The sequence below is a fragment of the Hemibagrus wyckioides genome, linkage group LG04, assembly GCF_019097595.1.
Source record: "Hemibagrus wyckioides isolate EC202008001 linkage group LG04, SWU_Hwy_1.0, whole genome shotgun sequence".
NCBI classification, from domain to species: Eukaryota; Metazoa; Chordata; class Actinopteri; order Siluriformes; family Bagridae; genus Hemibagrus; species Hemibagrus wyckioides.
This window is the reverse complement of record NC_080713.1, coordinates 28,428,816-28,451,198: the sequence shown is the minus strand read 5'-3', so window position 1 is coordinate 28,451,198 and position 22,383 is coordinate 28,428,816. Positions and strand designations below refer to the sequence as shown.

Sequence of the window (22,383 nt, the reverse complement as noted above, 5' to 3'; positions counted from 1 at the left end):
AGTGTGTCCAGAAACTGGACCATGACGATCAGCTCAGTCTCATGTTCACTAATCTGATTAAACCCTTTACACCTGATATATACGTATCGCTCTTGCTAATTCCAGCTAATCAAACACTTAAGCTAATGAAGCTGGGTGAAAGTAAACAGCTGCTTTGTGGAAAATCGTTTAAATTCTAATGAGATAAACTGAAGAGCCTGAACAACAGAATACACAGATCAGGAGCTTTGGGTTTAAATTCAGGAAAATATATGAAGTTCCTTCAGGTGTGTGAAACTGCTGCTCCACAGCTTCTCAGACTCCGCCTCCTCTACTGCTTTTTTCTCAGACTCCACCTCCTGTACTGGAATGTTCTGACTCCACCTCCTCTACTGGAATGTTCTGACTCCACCTCCTCTACTGGTTTTTTCTCAGACTCCACCTCCTCTACTGTTTTTTTCTCAGACTCCGCCTCCTCTACTGCTTTTTTCTCAGACTCCACCTCCTCTACTGGAATGTTCTGACTCCACCTCCTCTACTGTTTTTTTCTCAGACTCCACCTCCTCTACTGTTTTTTTCTCAGACTCCGCCTCCTCTACTCTTTTTTTCTCAGACTCCACCTGCTCTACTTTTTTTTTCTCAGACTCCACCTCCTCTACTGTTTTTTTCTCAGACTCCACCTCCTCTACTGTTTTTTTCTCAGACTCCGCCTCCTCTACTGGTTTTTTCTCGGACTCCACCTCCTCTATTTTTTTTTCTCAGACTCCACCTCCTCTACTGGTTTTTTCTTAGACTCCACCTCCTCTACTGTTTTTTTCTCAGACTCCACCTCCTCTAGTGATTTTTTTTCTCAGACTCCACCTCCTCTACTGTTTTTTTCTCAGACTCCACCTCCTCTACTGTTTTTTTCTCAGACTCCACCTCCTCTACTGGTTTTTTCTCAGACTGCGCCTCCTCTACTGGTTTTTTCTCAGACTCCACCTCCTCTACTGGTTTTTTCTCAGACTCCACCTCCTCTACTGGTTTTTTCTCAGACTCCACCTCCTCTACTGTTTTTTTCTCAGACTCCACCTCCTCTACTGTTTTTTTCTCAGACTCCGCCTCCTCTACTGCTTTTTTCTCAGACTCCACCTCCTCTACTGTTTTCTTCTCAGACTCCACCTCCTCTACTGTTTTTTTCTCAGACTCCACCTCCTCTACTGTTTTTTCCTCAGACTCTGCCTCCTCTACTGTTTTTTTTTCTCAGACTCCACCTCCTCTACTGTTTTTTTTTCTCAGACTCCACCTCCTCTACTGTTTTTTTTTCTCAGACTCCACCTCCTCTACTGTTTTTTTTTCTCAGACTCCACCTCCTCTACTGTTTTTTTTTCTCAGACTCCACCTCCTCTACTGTTTTTTCCTCAGACTCTGCCTCCTCTACTGTTTTCTTCTCAGACTCCACCTCCTCTACTGTTTTTTTTTCTCAGACTCCACCTCCTCTACTGTTTTTTCCTCAGACTCTGCCTCCTCTACTGTTTTTTCCTCAGACTCTGCCTCCTCTACTGTTTTTTCCTCAGACTCTGCCTCCTCTACTGTTTTTTTTTCTCAGACTCCACCTCCTCTACTGTTTTTTGTCAGACTCCACCTCCTCTACTGTTTTTTCCTCAGACTCTGCCTCCTCTACTGTTTTTTCCTCAGACTCTGCCTCCTCTACTGTTTTTTTTTCTCAGACTCCACCTCCTCTACTGTTTTTTGTCAGACTCCACCTCCTCCACTGCTTTTTCTCACACTCTGCCTCATCCAATGTTGTTGTCTTAGACTCCACCCCCACTGCTGTTTTTTGCTCAGACTCCACCTCCTTCACTGTTTTTTTTTTCAGACTCCGCCTCATCCACTGCTGCTTGTCTTTCCTGGAGAAAGTGCTTGGACGATGCTCTTTTCAAACTGAGCAGAAATCCTCTTTTTGTTGTCGCTCTGCTTCTTTTGGTGTTTATGTGTGAGTAGCGTGTTGCCCCCGGCCCACTGCACTTCCCCCTGAACACTTACAGAGTGATTAGCCATGTCCTGAATAATGCATGCTGGGACGCCGGAGGAAGAGACGACTCTCTGTTGACCAGCGATAAATCAGCTTTTATTGGAGCAGCTTTTAAAAGGGCCGCCGTCGAGCTGTGAATGCACACTGTATATCAGCAGGTGTGTGTGTGTGTGTGTGTGTGTGCATCTCCAGTAGCCTCTTTAATCTATATTGCTGCATTCATACTAATTTTTGATACGAACAGCTCTGATTTTGATTTAGAGCCTTTGGAAGTGGTTTCATGTTCGGTTTTCATTTATCGCTTTGTGAAAAAGTGAAACTGTTTTGTTTTTATCACCTAAATGTGTTAGTGGTCGACAAATTGTACAAATTGCTCATGGATTGATGTGATGATCAGATGTCCATTTAATTTTAATGGTGTAGCTTATTTAGCTGGTATGAATTCAGTGGTGTTGTTGTTTTTATTTCATTATTAAGAAATTAACATCTTTTCAGAATCCAGAAAAAGAGGAAGAAGAAGAAGAAGAAGAGGAGGAGGAGGAGGCAGAAGAAGAAAAGGAGGAGGAGGAAGAAGAAGGAGGAGAGGAGGAGGAAGAGAAGAAGAAGGAGAGGAGGAAGAAGGAAGTGGAAGAGGAAGAAGGAGAGGATGGAAAAGAAGAAGAAGAAGAAGAAGAAGAAAAAGGAGATGAGTAGGAAGAAGAAGGAGCGGAAGAAGGAATGGGAGGAGGAAGAAGAAAAAGGAGAAGGAGAGGATGGAGAAGCAGAAGAAGAAGACAAAGAAAAAAGGAGAGGAATTTATCTGATTTGTCAGAGAAATAAATTGTAATAATATTAATATATTAAATCTATTTATTTTGTTGCCTCTGAGCGTAGCTGTGTTTTTAGATGGTGGCCATGAGGCGTGTTGATGATCAGTAAAGCGTATCACTGTGTGGTCACTCGTGGTCATTTTTCATCACACTTAAATTGGCACCGTTTTTATTCTCATAAACTGCAGGGGTATTTTTTTCCCCCCAACAAAACAAAACAAAACAAAAAAAAAACAAAAACAACTTTTTCAAACTTTTATTTTTCTGTGCCAATTTTGTCAACTCTAATTGGCTCCTGTTGCAATTGGCAACTTGTGCGTGTCATTAAAGTGGAAAAAGACAAACGAGACGAGCGCTCGTTAAAGAGCAAAAGCCTTCGAAATCTCATCTTCTCCTCAGAAGCATTAACCACACCATGTTCTCATCAGTAATTAATCTGAGCTCATTTTCACTAGAGGATATCATCATCATCATCATCATCATCATCATCATCATCATCATCATCATCATCATCATCGTACGTGTAAAATATTCAACTCTTTCTGCGCTTCTTTCTGTCTTTTACCTTCTTCTACAACATCCATCTGAGCTCAGCACTTCAGTTCACACACCTGAGATCATCTCACCTCAAAGCAACATATAGTGCAGCTGTTAAAGGCATCCTAATACATATCTGAAATGATCACACACACACACACACACACACACACTAATCCAGCACTGTCTTTCACCTGATGTTAGCGACTAAACCTCTCCGGCGTTCAGAAAGATTTGCTTTTTCCTGATGCACCTCCACATCCTGTTAAAGAGGAAAATATTTTAATGTAATGTCTCGATCCAGTGAGCAGCCACCTGGGACGTCACCTGCAATTACTGAGACATGCCACCTGTAATTTCCCTGTGAAAACACTCATCATCCTGAGAGAGAGAGAGAGAGAGAGAGAGGGAGAGAGAGACAGAGGGAGAGAGAGAGAGAGAGAGAGAGAGAGGGAGAGAGACAGAGGGAGAGAGAGAGAGAGAGAGAGGGAGAGAGACAGAGGGAGAGAGAGACGGGGGGGGGGGGGCTTGACATTTAAGCCCCATATATTTTACCCATTGGTTTTGGTGTGTAGGTGAAGGTTGGAGAAAGAGGAGGAACTGGAGTGTCCTGCACTGAGCCCTGACTCTGACTCAACCCCACTGAACACGTCTGGGATGAAGAGGAACTGGAGTCTGATCCTGAACATCAGAGTCTGATCTCACTAATGCTCTTGTAGAATAAATGAATGAACACAAACCCACACAGACACACTCCAACATCTAGTGGAAAGCCTTTAGAGAAGAGAAGAGAAGAGAAGAGAAGAGAAGAGAAGAGAAGAGAAGAGAAGAGAAGAGAAGAGAAGAGAAGAGAAGAGAAGAGAAGAGAAGAGAAGAGAAGAGAAGAGAAGAGAAGAGAAGAGAAGAGAAGAGAAGAGAAGAGAAGCATTTTTTTAGTTAGAACTTTAACATTTCTGGTTTGAGGGTTAAATTTGTAGCTTTTTGTTCATCACACCCATGAGAGTGATAGAGATGAAGAAAGACATGGAGAGAGAGAGAGAGAGAGAGAGAGAGAATAAGAGAGTTGAATGAAAAAAGCAAGAGATATAGAAATACAGAAAGCGAGAAAGAGATTGAGATAGTAAGATAAGAAGTGAGAGAGACAAGTGAGAGCCAGAGAAAAAGAAATGAAGGCAAAGAGAGAGAGAGAGAGAGAGCCTTTGTCTGGTGCTGTCCATGATGCTGAATTACTGGAGCTTTTGGGCACAGTGGTGCCTTTATCTGACACACACACACTTTTCACCAAGCCCCTCTCTCTCTCTCTCTCTCTCTCTCTCTCTCTCTCTCTGTGTTCAACTTCACTAATGAGTCCCTTCTGTCCTGAAAATCCAGAGATGAAACTCAGTGTATAGCCGAGTCTCTTTTCTCCTGACGGCGTCTCGTTCGGCTCCCCAGGGTTTGCAGGGTGAAAAATCTGGCTGACGTTAAAAACAGATGATAATGAGAGCATTTCCGAGGTGACAGGTTAGCCGGCGCTTAGCATTTTAATAAGCAGCCCATGGGCAGGGTGCACACTGATGACCTCACAGGTGACAGACTATGTAAATGATTCATTACCCAGAATGCATCAGGACGGTGGGCTTGTTAGACTGAAATCTGTGTGTGTCCGTATCGCTATATATTTTTTTTTCTCGGCTCTGACGTCAAAACAGCCGAAGACGGAGCTATTAAGTGAAAAGTAATGAGATTTCTTGAGGCTATGTTAAAGACAAAGCAAAGCATCATTAAGAGACGCGACTCTGCCTTGGAGAGTCATTATCACCCAGCAGGGCACAGCGAGAGCAGTGCATTGTGGGTTTAGAGAAACTTAGCCAACAAGATCACACTCATTAGGACAATTCTGCCTGCAGAAAGTACAAAGAACATGAAAAGACTTCAGCGCACAAAGTTTAAGAAGTGACATGCTAATGAAAATGACCTTTAAGAAGGAGCGGGGATTGATCCGAGCTTTCCGTGTGGGATTTGCGTAAGAACAGAAACATGACCTGACGGTGTGGTGAAGCAGAGAGACTCTCACCTCCCTGAAGATGATTATTTTCCTGAAGCGTTTTATTCCTCTGAGTATCATAGAACAGCAAATCATACTTCTTTTTATCCATTTATAGTTACTTTTAATGACATGAAACAAGTTCATGTATTGACTTTCATTCCAACAAGCTCAGCTTTTCTCAAAGCATCATCTCTGTACTAATGATTTATACTTACAGCTTTACCTCTGACACTGGAGACTCCTTCCATAAAGGTTGAATAAATATCACCTGCACTACATAAATATCATCTGCACTACTCACAGTACTGACAAAGGGAGAGAGAGAGAGAGACACAGAGAGAGAGAGAGAGAGAGAGAGAGGGAGAGAGAGAGGGAGGCTTGACATTTAAGCCCTACATATTTTAACTCTTTAAATACAAGATTTAAACCCCCACATGGCATGGAGTGTGTGAATGAACATGTTTTCTATTCTGTATGTTTGATTTTCACCCTCTACATACCCCCTTGATTTCAGTTCGTCTTTGAGAGTTTTACACTCTGTTCCTTTGGTTACTAAGTTCTGTCTTTTTGTTTTTCCTTTTCTTCAGTTTCCTGACTTTTGATCCTGTTAAGCTCTGACATTTTTCTTTTACCCTGTGCTTTTTTCCCCCTTACGTCTTACATTTACTGTCCTAGTTTCCTGGCTGTTCCAATACTTTTGCCCAGCCCAATTTCTGTGACGTTTTCCTGTCATTAACGCCTGCATTTAAATCCAACTCCTTGAGTCTGCTGCATGACAATACTACATAACAACTATAACAATCATTCCCTCACCAGCATCTTTTTTAATCTCCGTTTCTTGTTCTCTATCTCTCAAACACAATTATAAATAAAAAAGGAAATTTTATTTATTTATTAAATCATTTCAGAGAGAAACCAGAAAGTGTAAAAAACCCACTGCATAAAGGACCGTGACTGTTTCTTTCCTAAATCATTTCTTTTAACAAAACATCACCACATTAAAAATGTTAAACATGCTTTTTAAAATCTATTTATTTATTTATTTATTTATTTATTTATTTATTTATTTATTTATTAATCCAGGAGCATGCTGTACAAGTCCCTGTGTATGAGCTGTTGCTATAGAAACAATTACTTATTAGAACAAGAGTATTAATTCAAACCTATTGTTCATGTAACAACTGGAGTCACTGTCCTGATAACGCAAACCTTCTGACCAATCAGATTTGAGCTCTCGGCTTCACCAGGATTCGGATTATTTCTATGGTGTAATAAACACTTCTGGACATTCTCTAATCCTGAAATGTGAGATGATATAATGTTTATTTCATAGTATTTAAAGTTTTATATCAGATGTCTTGAGTAGTTTAGAGACTTTAGTGAGCTTCTGCTGAAAATGATTAAAAATAAGATAAGATAATTAAATTAGGAGAAATTTATTCTTAACACTGTGAGCAGGATGGAGCCAGTTATTCCTGTGTTGAGTTAATTACTCCAATATTGAAGGTGATTGGCAAGTATGAGAAAATCTCTCTCTCTCTCTCTCTCACACACACACACACACACACACACACACATACACACACTTTCGCTTTATCTCTTTCTTTCTCTCTTGAATAAATGGCAGGTGGCTGCTGATTAAATTATATATTCATTCACTTTGCATGTGCACACACACACACACACACACACACCAGGCAGATGGGAAAAGATCTAGACTTATATAAAACGGGCGTGGCTATGCATCAGTTCACTTCCTCACGGCAAACCAAAGCCGAAAAACATGCCTGATGCAATTTATTCAAGAAAAAGTGTGTGACCTTATCATTTAATAAAAGTTTCAGATGTCCAGAGCGGCACATTAAAAGAGAAGTGATGCTTTATTTTTGGGTTTTGAAGAAGGCCATCGGAACAGACAGACCGAATCTGCACACTCCACCAAAAAAAAAAAGGAAATATCTTCTTCCTCTCAGACTAATGTGACCCGAGTAAACAACAGCAGCGAAGCAGGAGAGAAAATGTCGTCAGACAACACCGAGCTCCCTTGCAGAGGCAAAACCAGATGTGTGAACATGAAGAAAATGAAAAGGTCAAAGTTCTTACAGAGTCCAGTCCAGTGTCTGAATGACTTTCAAAACCAGCTTGAGTCTTTACACCTCCCTGCCAGCAGAGGTCTCCATATCTTGATGCATCACTTCCTGTTTTATTTTCTTATTTTACTAATACATGAGTTTTAGTCAGTGCAGTGTGCCTTTGCAAAGTCTTCCCTGTCCCAGGATTTGTGTACATGATGAGTCTGATGTTTGACCATCTTTTTGTTTGACCCTTAAGAGTTTGGTCCATGTTTTGGGTCTGTTACTGTAGATGAATGCACATCCATGTCCTGTTTCTTAGACAAGACTATGAGCCATTAACCATGGCTTCAGAGGAAGGGATATGCAAAGTAAAGGGAAATGGTAGCTTAGACATTTGACTACAAGGTTGTGAGTTCAAATCCCAGGTCCACCAAGCTGCCACTGCTGGACTCCTGAGCAAGACCCTTAACCCTCAGTTGTATAAAAATGAGATAAAAATGTAAGTCGCTCTAGATAAGGGCATCTGCCAAATGTTGTACTCGATAATGTCCTTTGGTTTCCACAAATCTCTGTCTTTCATCTTAATGGATTCTTAAACCATATTATACATCGATTAAATTTTAACTTCTCAGTTTCCAGTCTTAACCACACATTTGGCTAATGGCCTGTATGTCAAATTGGATTAAAAACGAATTCCACCAGCCCTCAGTTAAATTCCTAGATGAAGAGATACAATCATGAACAATGAAGAAGGTTTGGCAAAGATTTGGAGCCTTTAGCATATCCCCTAAGGAATCAGGGCACAATGTGGGGCACATGCTCTATGGGGTGCCAAACCATAGTAGGGTAAAATCCCAGTTTGGACAATTTAGCACACGGGCAGGAATCTGGAGCACCTGGAAGAAACCCCTGGAGCATGGAAAGAACATTCAAACTCTACATACACAGATTGAAGTCAGGAATCAAACCCCAACCTTAGACCTCCAGGGTGGTGTAACCACTAAGCCCTCTGTGCCCTCCAACTGGAGGTCCATGAAAAGCACTTCACATTTTTTGACATCCTTCAAGATTCTTTTATCGCCCTCATCCTTTGCTGGCCTTCACGGTGGAAGCAGATGCCTCCGAGAACAAACAGCGCAGGTGCGATCCATCCTCATCACCATGGAAACCCCTTTAGAGTTGCACTCTCAGAAAAGAATACTGCTTCACTGTGGTGGTTTGCTAAAGGGTAGAGTTTTTGTACCTGTAATATTTATTGTTTATTTGGATAGATGTGTATAGTAGAATAAAATAAAATGTAATTACTTTATAATAAAACTTATAGTGCACTACATTAACCTTTCTAGGTAAACGATACATACTAAAGCTGCAGTTACGACCTCAGTAACAAGGAAAGGTGCATTCTGTCCATTTCTCCTCCAAGTCCAGCAGGAATAAACCATGGTGTAGGAAACAGAGTACCACAAACAGTTTACCCGGCTGTTCTACAGGAGTGGAAGCATTGGTTGGCAAAAACAGAGCATTGTTTTTTTTTTTTCGTTTTTCTCGCTGACCACAGTATCCTCCAAAAGGTCAACTCTGCTAAGAGTCTGAATCTTTGCCAAGCTTACCAGGCTTCATCTGTTTCAGGTTTACACTCACTTACAGGCAAGAACAACAAGGCTGATGCCCTGTCGAGACTGTCAGGGACAAGAGAGATACAAGAATCCAGGTGAGAAAATGAATCAAAAGGTGGTAGTGAAGAAATGGAAGAAGAAACCTGAGAAGTAGGAGAGAAACACAGGTGCTCTTGTGAGTCTGCAAGGTTATGTTTGCTACAGTCTGGAATCTCATCTCAGCTCCGTTTTATGGCAGCTCCTATACTGTCTCTCTTAATGAGAATAAATTTATTGGCATGTCTCCTCTGTAAATTGAATCTTGGAGGCAGCAGAAAGATTGATTCTCTTCCAGGGTGAGATTGCTCGAACACACTTTAATGCAAGCGCCCTATTTGCTGACTGTAGACCAAAATCCTGAAGCACACTTGTGCCGTAATGCAACGCAACATCCATCTCCGAGAGCTTTAACTCAATTTTCTTGTGGTAAACAGAGTTAAACTCTACGTTTACCTTGGTGTTGCTTTTGTTTCCTCTTGTTTTGGATCCAGAGCAGTGTAGGAGATGTGTGGGTTTCAGGCTGAAGCTAATGTTCCTTAGGAAAAAAAGCTCTGAAAAGATCTGTGCTGTTTCAGTGTATGAGGTGTCAGTGTAGGCGGCCTATATAGGTTATATCAGGTCTATGGAGCTCCCTAAGTCCTAAGTAAAGCACTTACTCAGCCAATTTAACGAGGGCAAGACTAACACTGAATTGATCTTTAACAAGGGTTAAATTCTTCATTTTTCATGTCTCAGTGACTAGAAGGCATGCTGACACTTTGAATTTCTTACCAATCCAATTAATTGTGAAATCTGTGGTCGGATACAGCATGAATACAAACTAAGACCTGATAAAAAAAAAAAAAAAGGAGTGTTTCAGCCTCTATCCTGGCCATAAGTGTGATTTCCAGTAGAAGTGCAGTAAAAATGATGTCTAGAAACACCTCACGACATCCAAACAAGCTCAGAGCGGCGACATATTCCCCCGGGAGGAATACAATTACATGCGTTCTGTTCTTTATCACGTCTGGCCATAAAGATGGAAATAAAATTCGGTTGGAGAATATTGTCTTGTGCTTTAGTGGTATATTAGAGTCTCTGAAAGCAATTTCGCTGTCTTGTTCTGTGGAAGGAGCGAGTTTATTTTTGTCACTGTAATTCACTTTTCTTTTATTTTGGGTGTCTGGGTTTCCCTGAAAAAAAAAGAAGACGAAATAGTTCCAAACAAAGCAAGAAGTTTAAAAAAAGAAGTCCTGTTTTCACATTATAAGGTGATTGATTATTGATGCAGTGTCTTTATGTTGCTCCTGTAAACTGCTCGAGCTTACAGTCAGAAATGGTTAAAGCTAAACTTCTAGTATAAAGACTTCTGGATTCTTCTGCCTGATTGGTCAGAATGTGTGGCTTATTTTTCAATTCGATTCAATTCCATTTTATTTGTTATTGCGCTTTTAACAGTGGACATTGTCTCAAAGTAGCTTTACAGAACATAAGAAATATAGACCAAAAAGTTTTAACGTGATTAACGTGAGACAAAAAGTTCAAGATTGATAATAGACTTGTATTTATCACTAGTGAGCGAGCCTGAGGCGACTGTGGCGAGGAAAAGCTCCCTTAGATGGTATGAGGAAGAAACCTTGAGAGGAACCAGACTCAGACAGGAGACAGGAGAGGAAGCAGACAGGGAACCTCATCCTCATCTGGGTGACACCAGAGAGTGTGATTTACCATAAACACTGGAGAATGTGATTATAAATGATTATAAACACTGGAGAATGTGATTATAAATGATTATAAACACCAGAGAGTGTGATTATAAATGATTATAAACACCAGAGAGTGCGATTATAAATGATTATAAACACCAGAGAGTGTGATTATAAATGATTATAAACACCAGAGAGTGTGATTATAAATGATTATAAACACCAGAGAGTGTGATTATAAATGATTATAAACACCAGAGAGTGTGATTATAAATGATTATAAACACCAGAGAGTGTGATTATAAATGATTATAAACACTGGAGAATGTGATTATAAATGATTATAAACACCAGAGAGTGTGATTATAAATGATTATAAACACCAGAGAGTGTGATTATAAATGATTATAAACACCAGAGAGTGTGATTATAAATGATTATAAACACCAGAGAGAGTGTGATTATAAATGATTATAAACACCGGAGAGTGTGATTTACCATAAACACTGGAGAATGTGATTATAAATGATTATAAACACTGGAGAATGTGATTATAAATGATTATAAACACCAGAGAATGTGATTATAAATGATTATAAACACCAGAGAGTGTGATTATAAATGATTATAAACACCAGAGAGTGTGATTATAAATGATTATAAACACCAGAGAGTGTGATTATAAATGATTATAAACACCAGAGAGTGTGATTATAAATGATTATAAACACCAGAGAGTGTGATTATAAATGATTATAAACACCAGAGAGAGTGTGATTATAAATGATTATAAACACCGGAGAGTGTGGTTATAAATGATTATAAACACTGGAGAATGTGATTATAAATGATTATAAACACTGGAGAATGTGATTATAAATGATTATAAACACCAGAGAATGTGATTATAAATGATTATAAACACCAGAGAGTGTGATTATAAATGATTTTAAACACCAGAGAGTGTGATTATAAATGATTATAAACACCAGAGAGTGTGATTATAAATGATTTTAAACACCAGAGAGTGTGATTATAAATGATTATAAACACCAGAGAGTGTGATTATAAATGATTATAAACACCAGAGAGTGTGATTATAAATGATTATAAACACCAGAGAGTGTGATTATAAATGATTATAAACACCAGAGAGTGTGATTATAAATGATTATAAACACTGTAGAGTGTGATTATAAATGATTATAAACACTGTAGAGTGTGGTTATAAAAGATTTTAAACACCAGAGAGTGTGATTATAAATGATTATAAACACCAGAGTGTGATTATAAATGATTAAAAACACCAGAGAGTGTGATTATAAATGATTTTAAACACCAGAGAGTGTGATTATAAATGATTATAAACACCAGAGAGTGTGATTATAAATGATTATAAACACCAGAGAGTGTGATTATAAATGATTATAAACACTGTAGAGTGTGGTTATAAAAGATTTTAAACACCAGAGAGTGTGATTATAAATGATTATAAACACCAGAGAGTGTGATTATAAATGATTATAAACACCAGAGAGTGTGATTATAAATGATTATAAACACTGTAGAGTGTGATTATAAATGATTATAAACACCGGGGAGTGTGATTATAAATGATTATAAACACCAGAGAATGTGATTATAAATGATTATAAACACCAGAGAGTGTGATTATAAATGATTATAAACACTGTAGAGTGTGGTTATAAAAGATTTTAAACACCAGAGAGTGTGATTATAAATGATTTTAAACACCAGAGAGTGTGATTATAAATGATTATAAACACCAGAGAGTGTGATTATAAATGATTATAAACACCAGAGAGTGTGATTATAAATGATTATAAACACTGTAGAGTGTGGTTATAAAAGATTTTAAACACCAGAGAGTGTGATTATAAATGATTATAAACACTGTAGAGTGTGGTTATAAAAGATTTTAAACACCAGAGAGTGTGATTATAAATGATTATAAACACTGTAGAGTGTGGTTATAAATGATTATAAACACCAGAGAGTGTGATTATAAATGATTATAAACACCAGAGAGTGTGATTATAAATGATTATAAACACCAGAGAGTGTGATTATAAATGATTATAAACACTGTAGAGTGTGGTTATAAAAGATTTTAAACACCAGAGAGTGTGATTATAAATGATTATAAACACCGGGGAGTGTGATTATAAATGATTATAAACACCGGGGAGTGTGATTATAAATGATTATAAACACCAGAGAATGTGATTATAAATGATTATAAACACCGGAGAGTGTGATTATAAATGATTATAAGTTCATTTAGGAGTTTTCTCTCTTTCAGAACATAGAGATTTGATGTCATGTCATTGGCTTGTGTACCTTTTCTATGTTCAGCTCTGAATTGGATCTTCTGTTTCAGATTTGTTTCTTTGTGAAATATAATTTTGGACACTCTTGTGGTCGAGTTCATCTTTTACACGCTAGTGTACATGACCCAGATATTTAAACACGTCAATTCAAATACTAGTTAATTTAGCGACCACATGTTAGAATCTCACACATCTACCGAAAATAAACCTATCACCTGTGACAATGGTGTGTCTTGTTAATTTTACTGCAGGGGATTTCAAAAGAGTGAGGACTTTAAGGGTCAGAGCTTTAAATGTCAGTGAAAGGAGTGAGGTCAGAATGATTTGCTTCCGCTGAAATCATGGCGCGTCTGAGGGAAAAGCATGTTCTAATTAGAGCTGGATGAATTTCTGAGATAAGGCTCTGTGAGTTGACCCTCTCCGCTGGATTGCCGGGCATCTGGGAAACAATAAATCTGTGAATACAAAGAGGAGAGAAAATTGTGTTCATTTTTTTTTCCTTCGTTCCCTTGGGGTAAGAATCTAATCTGAAATATGAATCTGCTATTGTTTCTTTCACAACAGGCTGCACTGGGAATGCATGCAGATTCTCTTCAGATGCTGTTTTTGTTCAATTTCAGGGTCAAAGATTAGGATTTCGGGGTTTTTTTCCCCGGCTCTATACATTTTAATGAGCATCCTTTCAGATGGAATGCTAAGAAATAAGGTTGTCAGTGGGCCGGTTTTGCTTTTTTCAAGCAGGTTGAATAAAAAACGACAGGGTTTAGCTCGGAGTAATTGGAAAAACAATGTGCACGGTGGCGCACAGATGCGTTTTACTCGAGCGCTGTGATTTTCCATTTACCAAAAAAAAAGGGGGGGGGGGTGTGTTTCATTATGATGAATTCATTATGAGGGAAATCCGTACACCACCATTAAGAGACATGACACACACACACTCTCTCTCACACACACACACACATTGCATTATTCCAGCAGAGCAACAGACTTAGCTGAGAGCTTGTGGAAGTTGACATTTTGGAGAGCTTTTGCAGCAGCTGCCTGTGAGAATGCATTGTTCAAATAAAACTGAACTGAATATTGACACCAGTAATTGGTGTCCAAGCGACTGGAGTCGAGAATAGAAGAGCTCCTATTTCAGTTTGAATGAAACAAAGGTTCTAGAAACAGTCTGAATATACAATAAAGCAATAACTATGTAGTAGCCTTAATTTGTCACATGTTCATTATTGCACAGGGAAATTCTTTCTTTATATTTTTATGGCAGATGCCCTTTTCCAAAGCGACTTACATCTTATACCACCACTGACCAATTGAGAGTTAAGAGCTTTGCTCAGTGGCCCAGCAGTGGCAGTTTGGTGGACCTGGGATTTGAACTCACAACCTTGCAATCAAGAGTGCAATGTTTTAAACCCCTCAGCTACAACTTCTCTTTTCTTTGCATATCCCATACTTGGAGGTTGGGCTTAGAGCACAGGGTGAGCCATGATGTAGGAGACCTTGGATTTGAACTCACTTCTAATCAGGAGTCCAATGTCTTAAACCCCTAAGTTACTGTAACCCCTACTCACTACCTCTCCAAGCGGGTCTTGAACCCTGGTCTCCAGCATAGGAGGCGGGCTCTCTAACAAGGAGGCTAAAGACGGTAGACTTTAGTTCTCCTCTTAAGATCAGGGGAGTGTGGTTTACATGCACAGCACCTACCACTGCCCTCCGTTGCACTCACTCCCATCCAGGTCACGGCACCAGTGTAACCCCCGCAGGTCCAACTCGCACACGCTCCAAGTGGGTCTCGAGTACTGAGGCTTGAATCCTGATCTTCTGATCAACAATCCAGAGCCTTAACCTCTTGAGCTACTACAACAAGGTATATGAGAAGCATTCGTTTTTCCGCCCTGCAACTCAGGAACTGTTTAATATCTGGGGAAGGGTCACTGATATGGATGATATGATATTGGACACATCAAGTAGCATCAGTGAAATGTCTGTTTTTCCCAGTGTGAGGTGACAGCTGTATAAAAATCACAGACTTACTAGATGTATCTAGACAGGACCAAAAACAATCAGACGAGTGCTGATGAGGATGGAGGAGGATGCAGAAAAACCAACATGGCCAATCTGGAGTCACAAAGAAATGACCTCAGGTCCCTGTGTAAATTTAATCTCATCCTGATTGCTCTATAGTAACATTTCAATCAGTGAACTATGTTTAATTCAATCAATAAGGGGGAAACATGATAATTGACCGTTATTCCTCATCGAGGAGATGAGCTTTAGCCTGATCTATGAGTCATTTCTCTATTCTCGTCTCTCTCTATCGCTCTCTCTACTCTCTCTCCCCCCTCTCTCTCCCGTTGTCTCTCCTCTGAGTAATAGAGTAGGACAGAAATAGCTCAGCCTCTCAGTTAATCCTCCTCCTACCGAGGCTGGTTATTGTTATGGTGCAATAAAGGCTGGAGCGAGTGCTGCGTAATAACACATCATACACACATCCAGTATAAATGACAATTATTAAATTAGAGCTATGTGAGTCAGAGGACGTAATTACACACACAGACACACACACACACACACCGTCTCTCTGAAGTATCATTTTTCAGAGAGAGGCTATCAATAGAGGCTCAGCTGTGAGAAATGTCTTTGGTGTGAATCATTTTGATGAAGATGGTATTGTTTGAACAGACACAAACGCTGGGAAGTTAGTGAAATAGATCACTGCTGATGAGTCATACAGAGTATCATGGGGCTGTGAATATATAGAGTTCTTGGTAATGTGATTTTTAATGTAATTAACACGTAGCGCCGTATCTAAATTGGTATACGGTCACGATATGGTTCTATGTAAATAGACGCAACTGAGTCAGTGCGTGGAAGAAGAAGATGGAGCCCTAGGGGGAGGATGTTAGCTCACAAAGTCCTTGGTGCTTGAAGGAATACTCAGGGCATTAGAAACAGTAGTAGCTTCTATAGCAATTAAACACAAATTAAACAGCACACTAATCAGTGCACAATCTGATTGGCTCTGTGCTAACTTCATTAGCAAATCAAGCTAACCGTGTTAGCTACAGACACTCACCAGAAGCACCAGTAATCTTCCATTCCAAGCTTTATGTTTCTTAGTACTTGATTAAATGTTTTTCCTCCTTTTTGAGTGTCAAACAGAATTAGGAACTAAATGAAAGGAGAAACTAAAGTTGCAGAAACATTGGACCAGGAGGCATGGGATTGGTCTGAAGAACCTTTAGAGCCTTCAGTGTCAGTCAGCACTAGATGTTTGACCCTTTACCCTTAATTTACATAGAATTAAGTAAATCTTAGCATTGTGGAAACACAGTGACAATTCACGGTCTCCTGTCTCTTTATTGCTTGTCATTGTGAAGGCCATTATGTCTAGCAAAGAGCTTGATGATCACTGCTGTCTATGGAAATACCTACAAACTGGAACCCCTCTTGAAGTCCTTTGAAGAAAGAGGGTGCATCAAGACTGAAATGATTCGAGCTACTCCTGATTAAGACTCTGGAGCAAAGATAGGAAGTCAAGACTAGTTGGAAGCGGGAAGTGGAAAGTAGAAGGCTTATACAATACAGAGACATGGTGGGTACAATGACAGAAGACTTTAATCATTCTCAAGCACCTGATAGAAGACAGATTAGAGAAAGGTGGCAACAAGTGGTCCAAAGTGAGGTAAGAGGTGCTGCTAAGGAGGACAAGAAGCCTGAACAAATGTGTAATAATCCGTCAGCAGCAGGAAATACAGAATCCATAGGCGGAGTTTAATACAGAATGTAGTGACAAATCCAAATCACTGGACAAGGGTGTGGTCAGAAAATGGGAAAAAAAACAAAAAACAAAAAACACAATTCAAAAACATGGAAAACCAGAACACAAGAATGGTCAGAACACATGAAAACCAGGCACATCTGGCAGGTGGCATTTTTACAAATCGGCAGCATAGCATGAAGGATAACATAAAGTGGCATGCAGAACAACACTGTATCAAGATCATTAAATGCTTTGGTCATTTAGAATGTTTCCACCACTCCATCCAGCCTACACTGTCTGGTCTTGCAGGATACACTAGTACGTGCATTTGGGAAGGAAAGGAGAACCCTACAAATTGAGAAAAGTCAATGTTAATTACAATAGACCTTTGAAGGCATCATCAGTAATGATGGAATATGAAATCCTTTTGGAGGAAATGCAGCACCATCCAAGTCATCAAGTGGAAAGCAACATGGCACGATTCAAACCTGACCTCATCCAACTCTGAGGAACTGCAACAGAATATCGATTTCAAAGCAGGATCAGCTTCATCAGAGCTGGATAAAATGCAGCACCATATAAACCACCTACAGTACTGGATCCCTCAATATTACCATGTGCTACAACTTCCTAAGAGGGTTGGGGTCAGAGCAAAAGGGCCATCCATGATGTGTCGCCCCTGGAGGAGGGGGAAGGGGGTCTTGGGGGCTCAATGATGGCATCTTGGCAGTGCTGGAGCTTAAATGCTGATCTTCTAATCAATAACCCAGAGCCTTGACTCTACCATGGGAAGACTGGAAAGGCGTCGTCTCTGGTGGACAAAGATGGTCCATTTTCAGAACCTACCCTGCCTTCAGCATCACTGGAGAAACATGAACATCAACAGCAACATGGAAAAGCAAAATTAACCCCTAGGTCTCACCTGGCACAAGCCTGATTAACCAACATGGGCCACCTGGGTGAAGGTGTCTGACGGTGTAAGAAATAAAACACCTAAAGAACCCAAATTACAGGATTGACGATGTGCCATGACTTGAATCAGAAGATAATTACAACGAAATTGGAACACCGGCTTGGCTCTCCAGTTTCTTCAGTCCAAACTTAGACAAACTACGCTCGATACTGAATCAATAAGGGTGCTAATTAACCAATTAGCCTGATTAGGTTCTTTAAATAAACACATGTCTCCACTCTTTTGGTGTGCATGCTTAGCTTTTAAATGAGCTCCAGAGAGCAGATCTCATGGTTAAAATAAAAACTGATTCAGTATCCAGCTGTGATCAGCGATGTACCTGCTCTGAAACGAGAAAAAAGAATCTGTTTTATTTCAGCAAGTTTGCTACAAGAAAAAAGCTTGCATAATCTTTGTATTGCAGGATTGTTTCATGAGACACCGGTTCCCTCAGGCCTGTAGTGTACACGCTGCAATGAATCACACTGAGGTGTTTGTGCCTGATGCTTCAGGCTTCTGCAGGTCGAACGAAAGCTCCATCAGCGCCCGGGGTTTAATCTCCTGAGAGACGTTTCGTTCGGCGAACCGTCGCTTTTCTCTCCTGCGTCTGAGATCTTCCGAGATCAAATTCCCACACAGCTTTTATTCATGCATCAGATCTTACCCTTCGAAAAAAGCCTTACTTCTGAGGACCACAAAAAAGAAAGACACAGAGACATGCAAGCATCAACGTACATCCTGTGGGAAACCACAGTAAAGTTTGTTCATCAAGAATTCCATAGTCCAGTACCTCTGATTTTCTTCATTAATTTTAGATTTTAAAATATCATCTGATTCCAAGCTGCTCATGATCTCATCAGTATCTTTTCTTGTGTCATGGAGCTGATCCTGTTTGCTATATGTGTCACTTTCATATGGATCCAACACCGTTCTTCTCTCTCTCCGTTTGAACTTCAGTCGAGCTTCAGCACCTTTTTTCAGGATCTTCTTCTAAGATGTCATCTGCTCTTCCTTCCGAGCTTTCTGCAGACAAATTCAGTTCTATCTATCTGCTCATAAAATGTAAGAGATGTTAGGAGATATCAGTGGGGGTGTGTTTGAGGGAAGTCGCCACGGAGAACGAGCCGGTAATGAGTGAGTGCCTACACCTGGGTGTGATAGCTGGGACACTTGTTTATACCACTTTCAATCAGTCCCGTCCCTTCCACCAGGGTGTCAGAGGCAGATAAGGAAGAAAAATTCTGTCGTGTTTTACAGAGACAAACTGCTGCAAGACTCAGAGACACAAATGTGCTTTAACACGAAAAAACAAACCTACAAAATAAAATAACAATCCGGATCAAAGTCAGTAACCAGGTAGAAATACAGACAGGGCAAACAAGATGGAGGGAAAATCAAATGACGTAACAATAACAAGCTCAAACAGAATAAATGACCAAAAGAATAACAAATCTATCTATCTATCTATCTATCTATCTATCTATCTATCTATCTATCTATCTGTCTATCTGTCTGTCTGTCTGTCTGTCTGTCTGTCTATCTGTCTGTCTATCTATCTGTCTATCTATCTATCTATCTATCTATCTATCTATCTATCTATCTATCTATCTATCTATCTATCTATTTTTATTTAAAACTAAAAATAACAGAATGAACAATGCTGTAATAACTTGAAAGATAGCGGGAGAGAGGGAGAGAGAGAGAGAGAGAGAGAGAAAGAGAGAGAGAGAGGGAGAAAGACAGATTGAGATAGAGAGAGAGGCAGAGAGACACATACACAGAGAGAGAGAGAAGAGAGGGACATAGATCTATCTATCTATCTATCTATCTATCTATCTATCTATCTATCTATCTATCTATCTATCTATCTGTCTGTCTGTCTGTCTGTCTGTCTATCTGTCTGTCTATCTATCTGTCTATCTATCTATCTATCTATCTATCTATTTTTATTTAAAACTAAAAATAACAGAATGAACAATGCTGTAATAACTTGAAAGATAGCGGGAGAGAGGGAGAGAGAGAGAGAGAGAGAGAGAGAGAGAGAAAGAGAGAGAGAGAGGGAGAAAGACAGATTGAGATAGAGAGAGAGGCAGAGAGACACATACACAGAGAGAGAGAGAAGAGAGGGACATAGATCTATCTATCTATCTATCTATCTATCTATCTATCTATCTATCTATCTATCTATCTATCTATCTATCTATCTATCTATTTTTATTTAAAACTAAAAATAGCAGAATGAACAATGCTGTAATAACAAAGATAGAGAGAGAGAGAGAGAGAGAGAGAGAGAGAGAGAGATTTTATTGTAATGTCTCGATCCAGTGAGCAGCCACCTGGGACGTCACCTGCTATTACTGAGACGTGCCACCTGTAATTTCCCTGTGAAAACACTCATCATCCTGAGCCAGAGAGAGAGAGAGAGAAACAGACAGACAGATAGAGACTGAGAAAGAGAGAGAGAGACAGACAGCTTAAGGAACATCAGTTTTGGCTATAAGGCTCATCAGCTGATTCAGTGAAACGTCACAGCCGATGCCAGAGCAGTAATGAAGGCTAATAAAGCCACACTGAGAACTTCTACAGAATGACATCACACTCTGAATGAGCTTGAAACAGACTTTGTTGTTGACCATGTTGTTTTGAGAACTGAACTGTGCTGGACACGGACACACCGTGGAGGAACGTTTTTTCACTTCACTGTGTACTGCAGTAGTGACAATAAAGCTTCTTTAACCTTGACTTTGACTTTTGACTGTTGACTTTGTCTCTTTTCTACACCCCAGGCATCCAGTGACTTCACAGATACACATACGTCAGGGCCACGTGTAAGTATGATTTTACACCTCCTTTGCTAATTTGGAAGATGTCAGCTTGTCATTTGTCACGTCTGGGTTTCTCAGCCATCTTTAATTAAACATGTGATTTAAACGTGTCACTGTTGAAAGACAGTCGTCCTGGTGATGATTTATTTAACTGCCACACCTTAGCCACGTGATTTGACAAATTGAGCTTAGCAACTCATCACACAACGTTCCTTGACCTCATATCGTTTTGCACTGAATTAAGATACTAACTTGTTTACAGCTAAAAATAAAAAGGTATTATATTAAGAAAATCCATTAAGATTAATCTCAAGCTATCTTCCTAGTTAGCATGCGACACTGTTGGTCCTTCACACATTCACTAAATTCTACTTGGAAACTTCTCGGATCCACCTTTTTTTTTCCCTTGATAACCTAATGAGCACCACCATGATGGATTCTAGCTTACGTTACTGTTGTCCTGTTCTGGTCTCTGTAGAAAAACTCTTATTAAAAGTGTCCAAAGAGAACGACAGAATTAATTAAACGGAGTGTTAGAGAGAATAAAAATGAGCTCGGGGTGAAGCGGTGCTGTAGGCGGCTGCCACAACAACAGCAATCATCAGAAGAAATTCCCAGAAAATACTTGTTTTGAGCTCCAGCTTCCAAATCACCGGAAATGAGGAGAGGAAGTGAGCATGGCTTGCAGCGCTGAAGCTAGCATGCCATCTAAAGAAGGTGCACATATCATCTTGGGAACATAAAGACCTCTGAACTTCATCCTGAAATTAAGAAGGTAGTTAATTATATCACTGTAGCTAACCTCAGGCCATGGCTTCATGTCACCTACACAGTCGAACCTTTTTACCAGGACTGACGTTTCACTCTTCTGCGACATTTTCAATCAGTATAAAGAAATGAATGATTTTTATCACCAGTCATGAGTCTGATATAAAATGAGTTGGCTTTCAGTGGGTTTTAGACGTGTGATTTTCCCTCTGTTGAAGATCAGATTTGAGATTTGAGCATCTTATTAGATGAACAAGCACTTGGAGCATCTCAGAGAGCAGAAATGGGTTTGATATCATTATTTACTTTGACGATAGAAACGTTTGTGTGGGAAAAAATGACCATATTTGGCTTTTTCGAACTTTTCTATGAATATATCACCCCTAGAAGGCTAGAGAAAAACATAAATACGTATGAAACACTACAAATTCCTAAATTCCTGAGTGTCTACTTTCTTATGAGCTTCATATTAACCTCCACTGTGGAGTGAGACATGACAAAGACACTACAACATGGACACAAGAAAAACAGGAAGAATTTTAGTTTTTTGCCCTCTGGGGGAAAAGAGGTAAGGTTTGATGGGTTAGACAATATAGCCATATGTATATTTTTAGTCATTTTCAAAAGGTTATCAGCTACAAACATATGCTAAATTTGATTATATATACAGTGGAACCTTGGCATACGAATGCCCTCTCTTACAAATTTTCACCTCAAGAATTGAAATTTTGCAAGAAATTTGCATCAGCATACGAAGCATTCTTGGCATACAAACAAACCGAACCAAACCCACCGCTGGCTAAGTTGTGTGTTCGTCTGGGAGCTATTCAAAACTTGTTAGCGTCAGTGGAAAGCCAGACGAAGAGAGTTACAAATTTTACGAATATCTTTTTTTCCAGTCAGCGAAAGTTGTTTCAAAAAAGAGTCAACCCACGATACCA

At 39.7% G+C, this 22,383-nt stretch overlaps 1 protein-coding gene across 1 annotated transcript in view; it reads left to right on the top strand.

Annotated features, from left to right (window-relative positions):
- LOC131351565 (uncharacterized) overlaps positions 1–2,828 on the top strand; it is a 2,877-nt gene extending 49 nt beyond the window's left edge. Inside the window, exons 1-3 of the mRNA XM_058386983.1 lie at positions 1–36; positions 834–2,151; positions 2,489–2,828. The exon at positions 1–36 is cut by the window's left edge and continues 49 nt beyond it. Of these exons, the coding sequence (XP_058242966.1) occupies positions 1–36; positions 834–1,906 (1,109 nt within the window). The 3' untranslated portion in view covers positions 1,907–2,151; positions 2,489–2,828. The remainder of the gene's footprint in view (positions 37–833; positions 2,152–2,488) is intronic.
- The last annotated feature ends 19,555 nt before the right edge of the window (positions 2,829–22,383 follow it).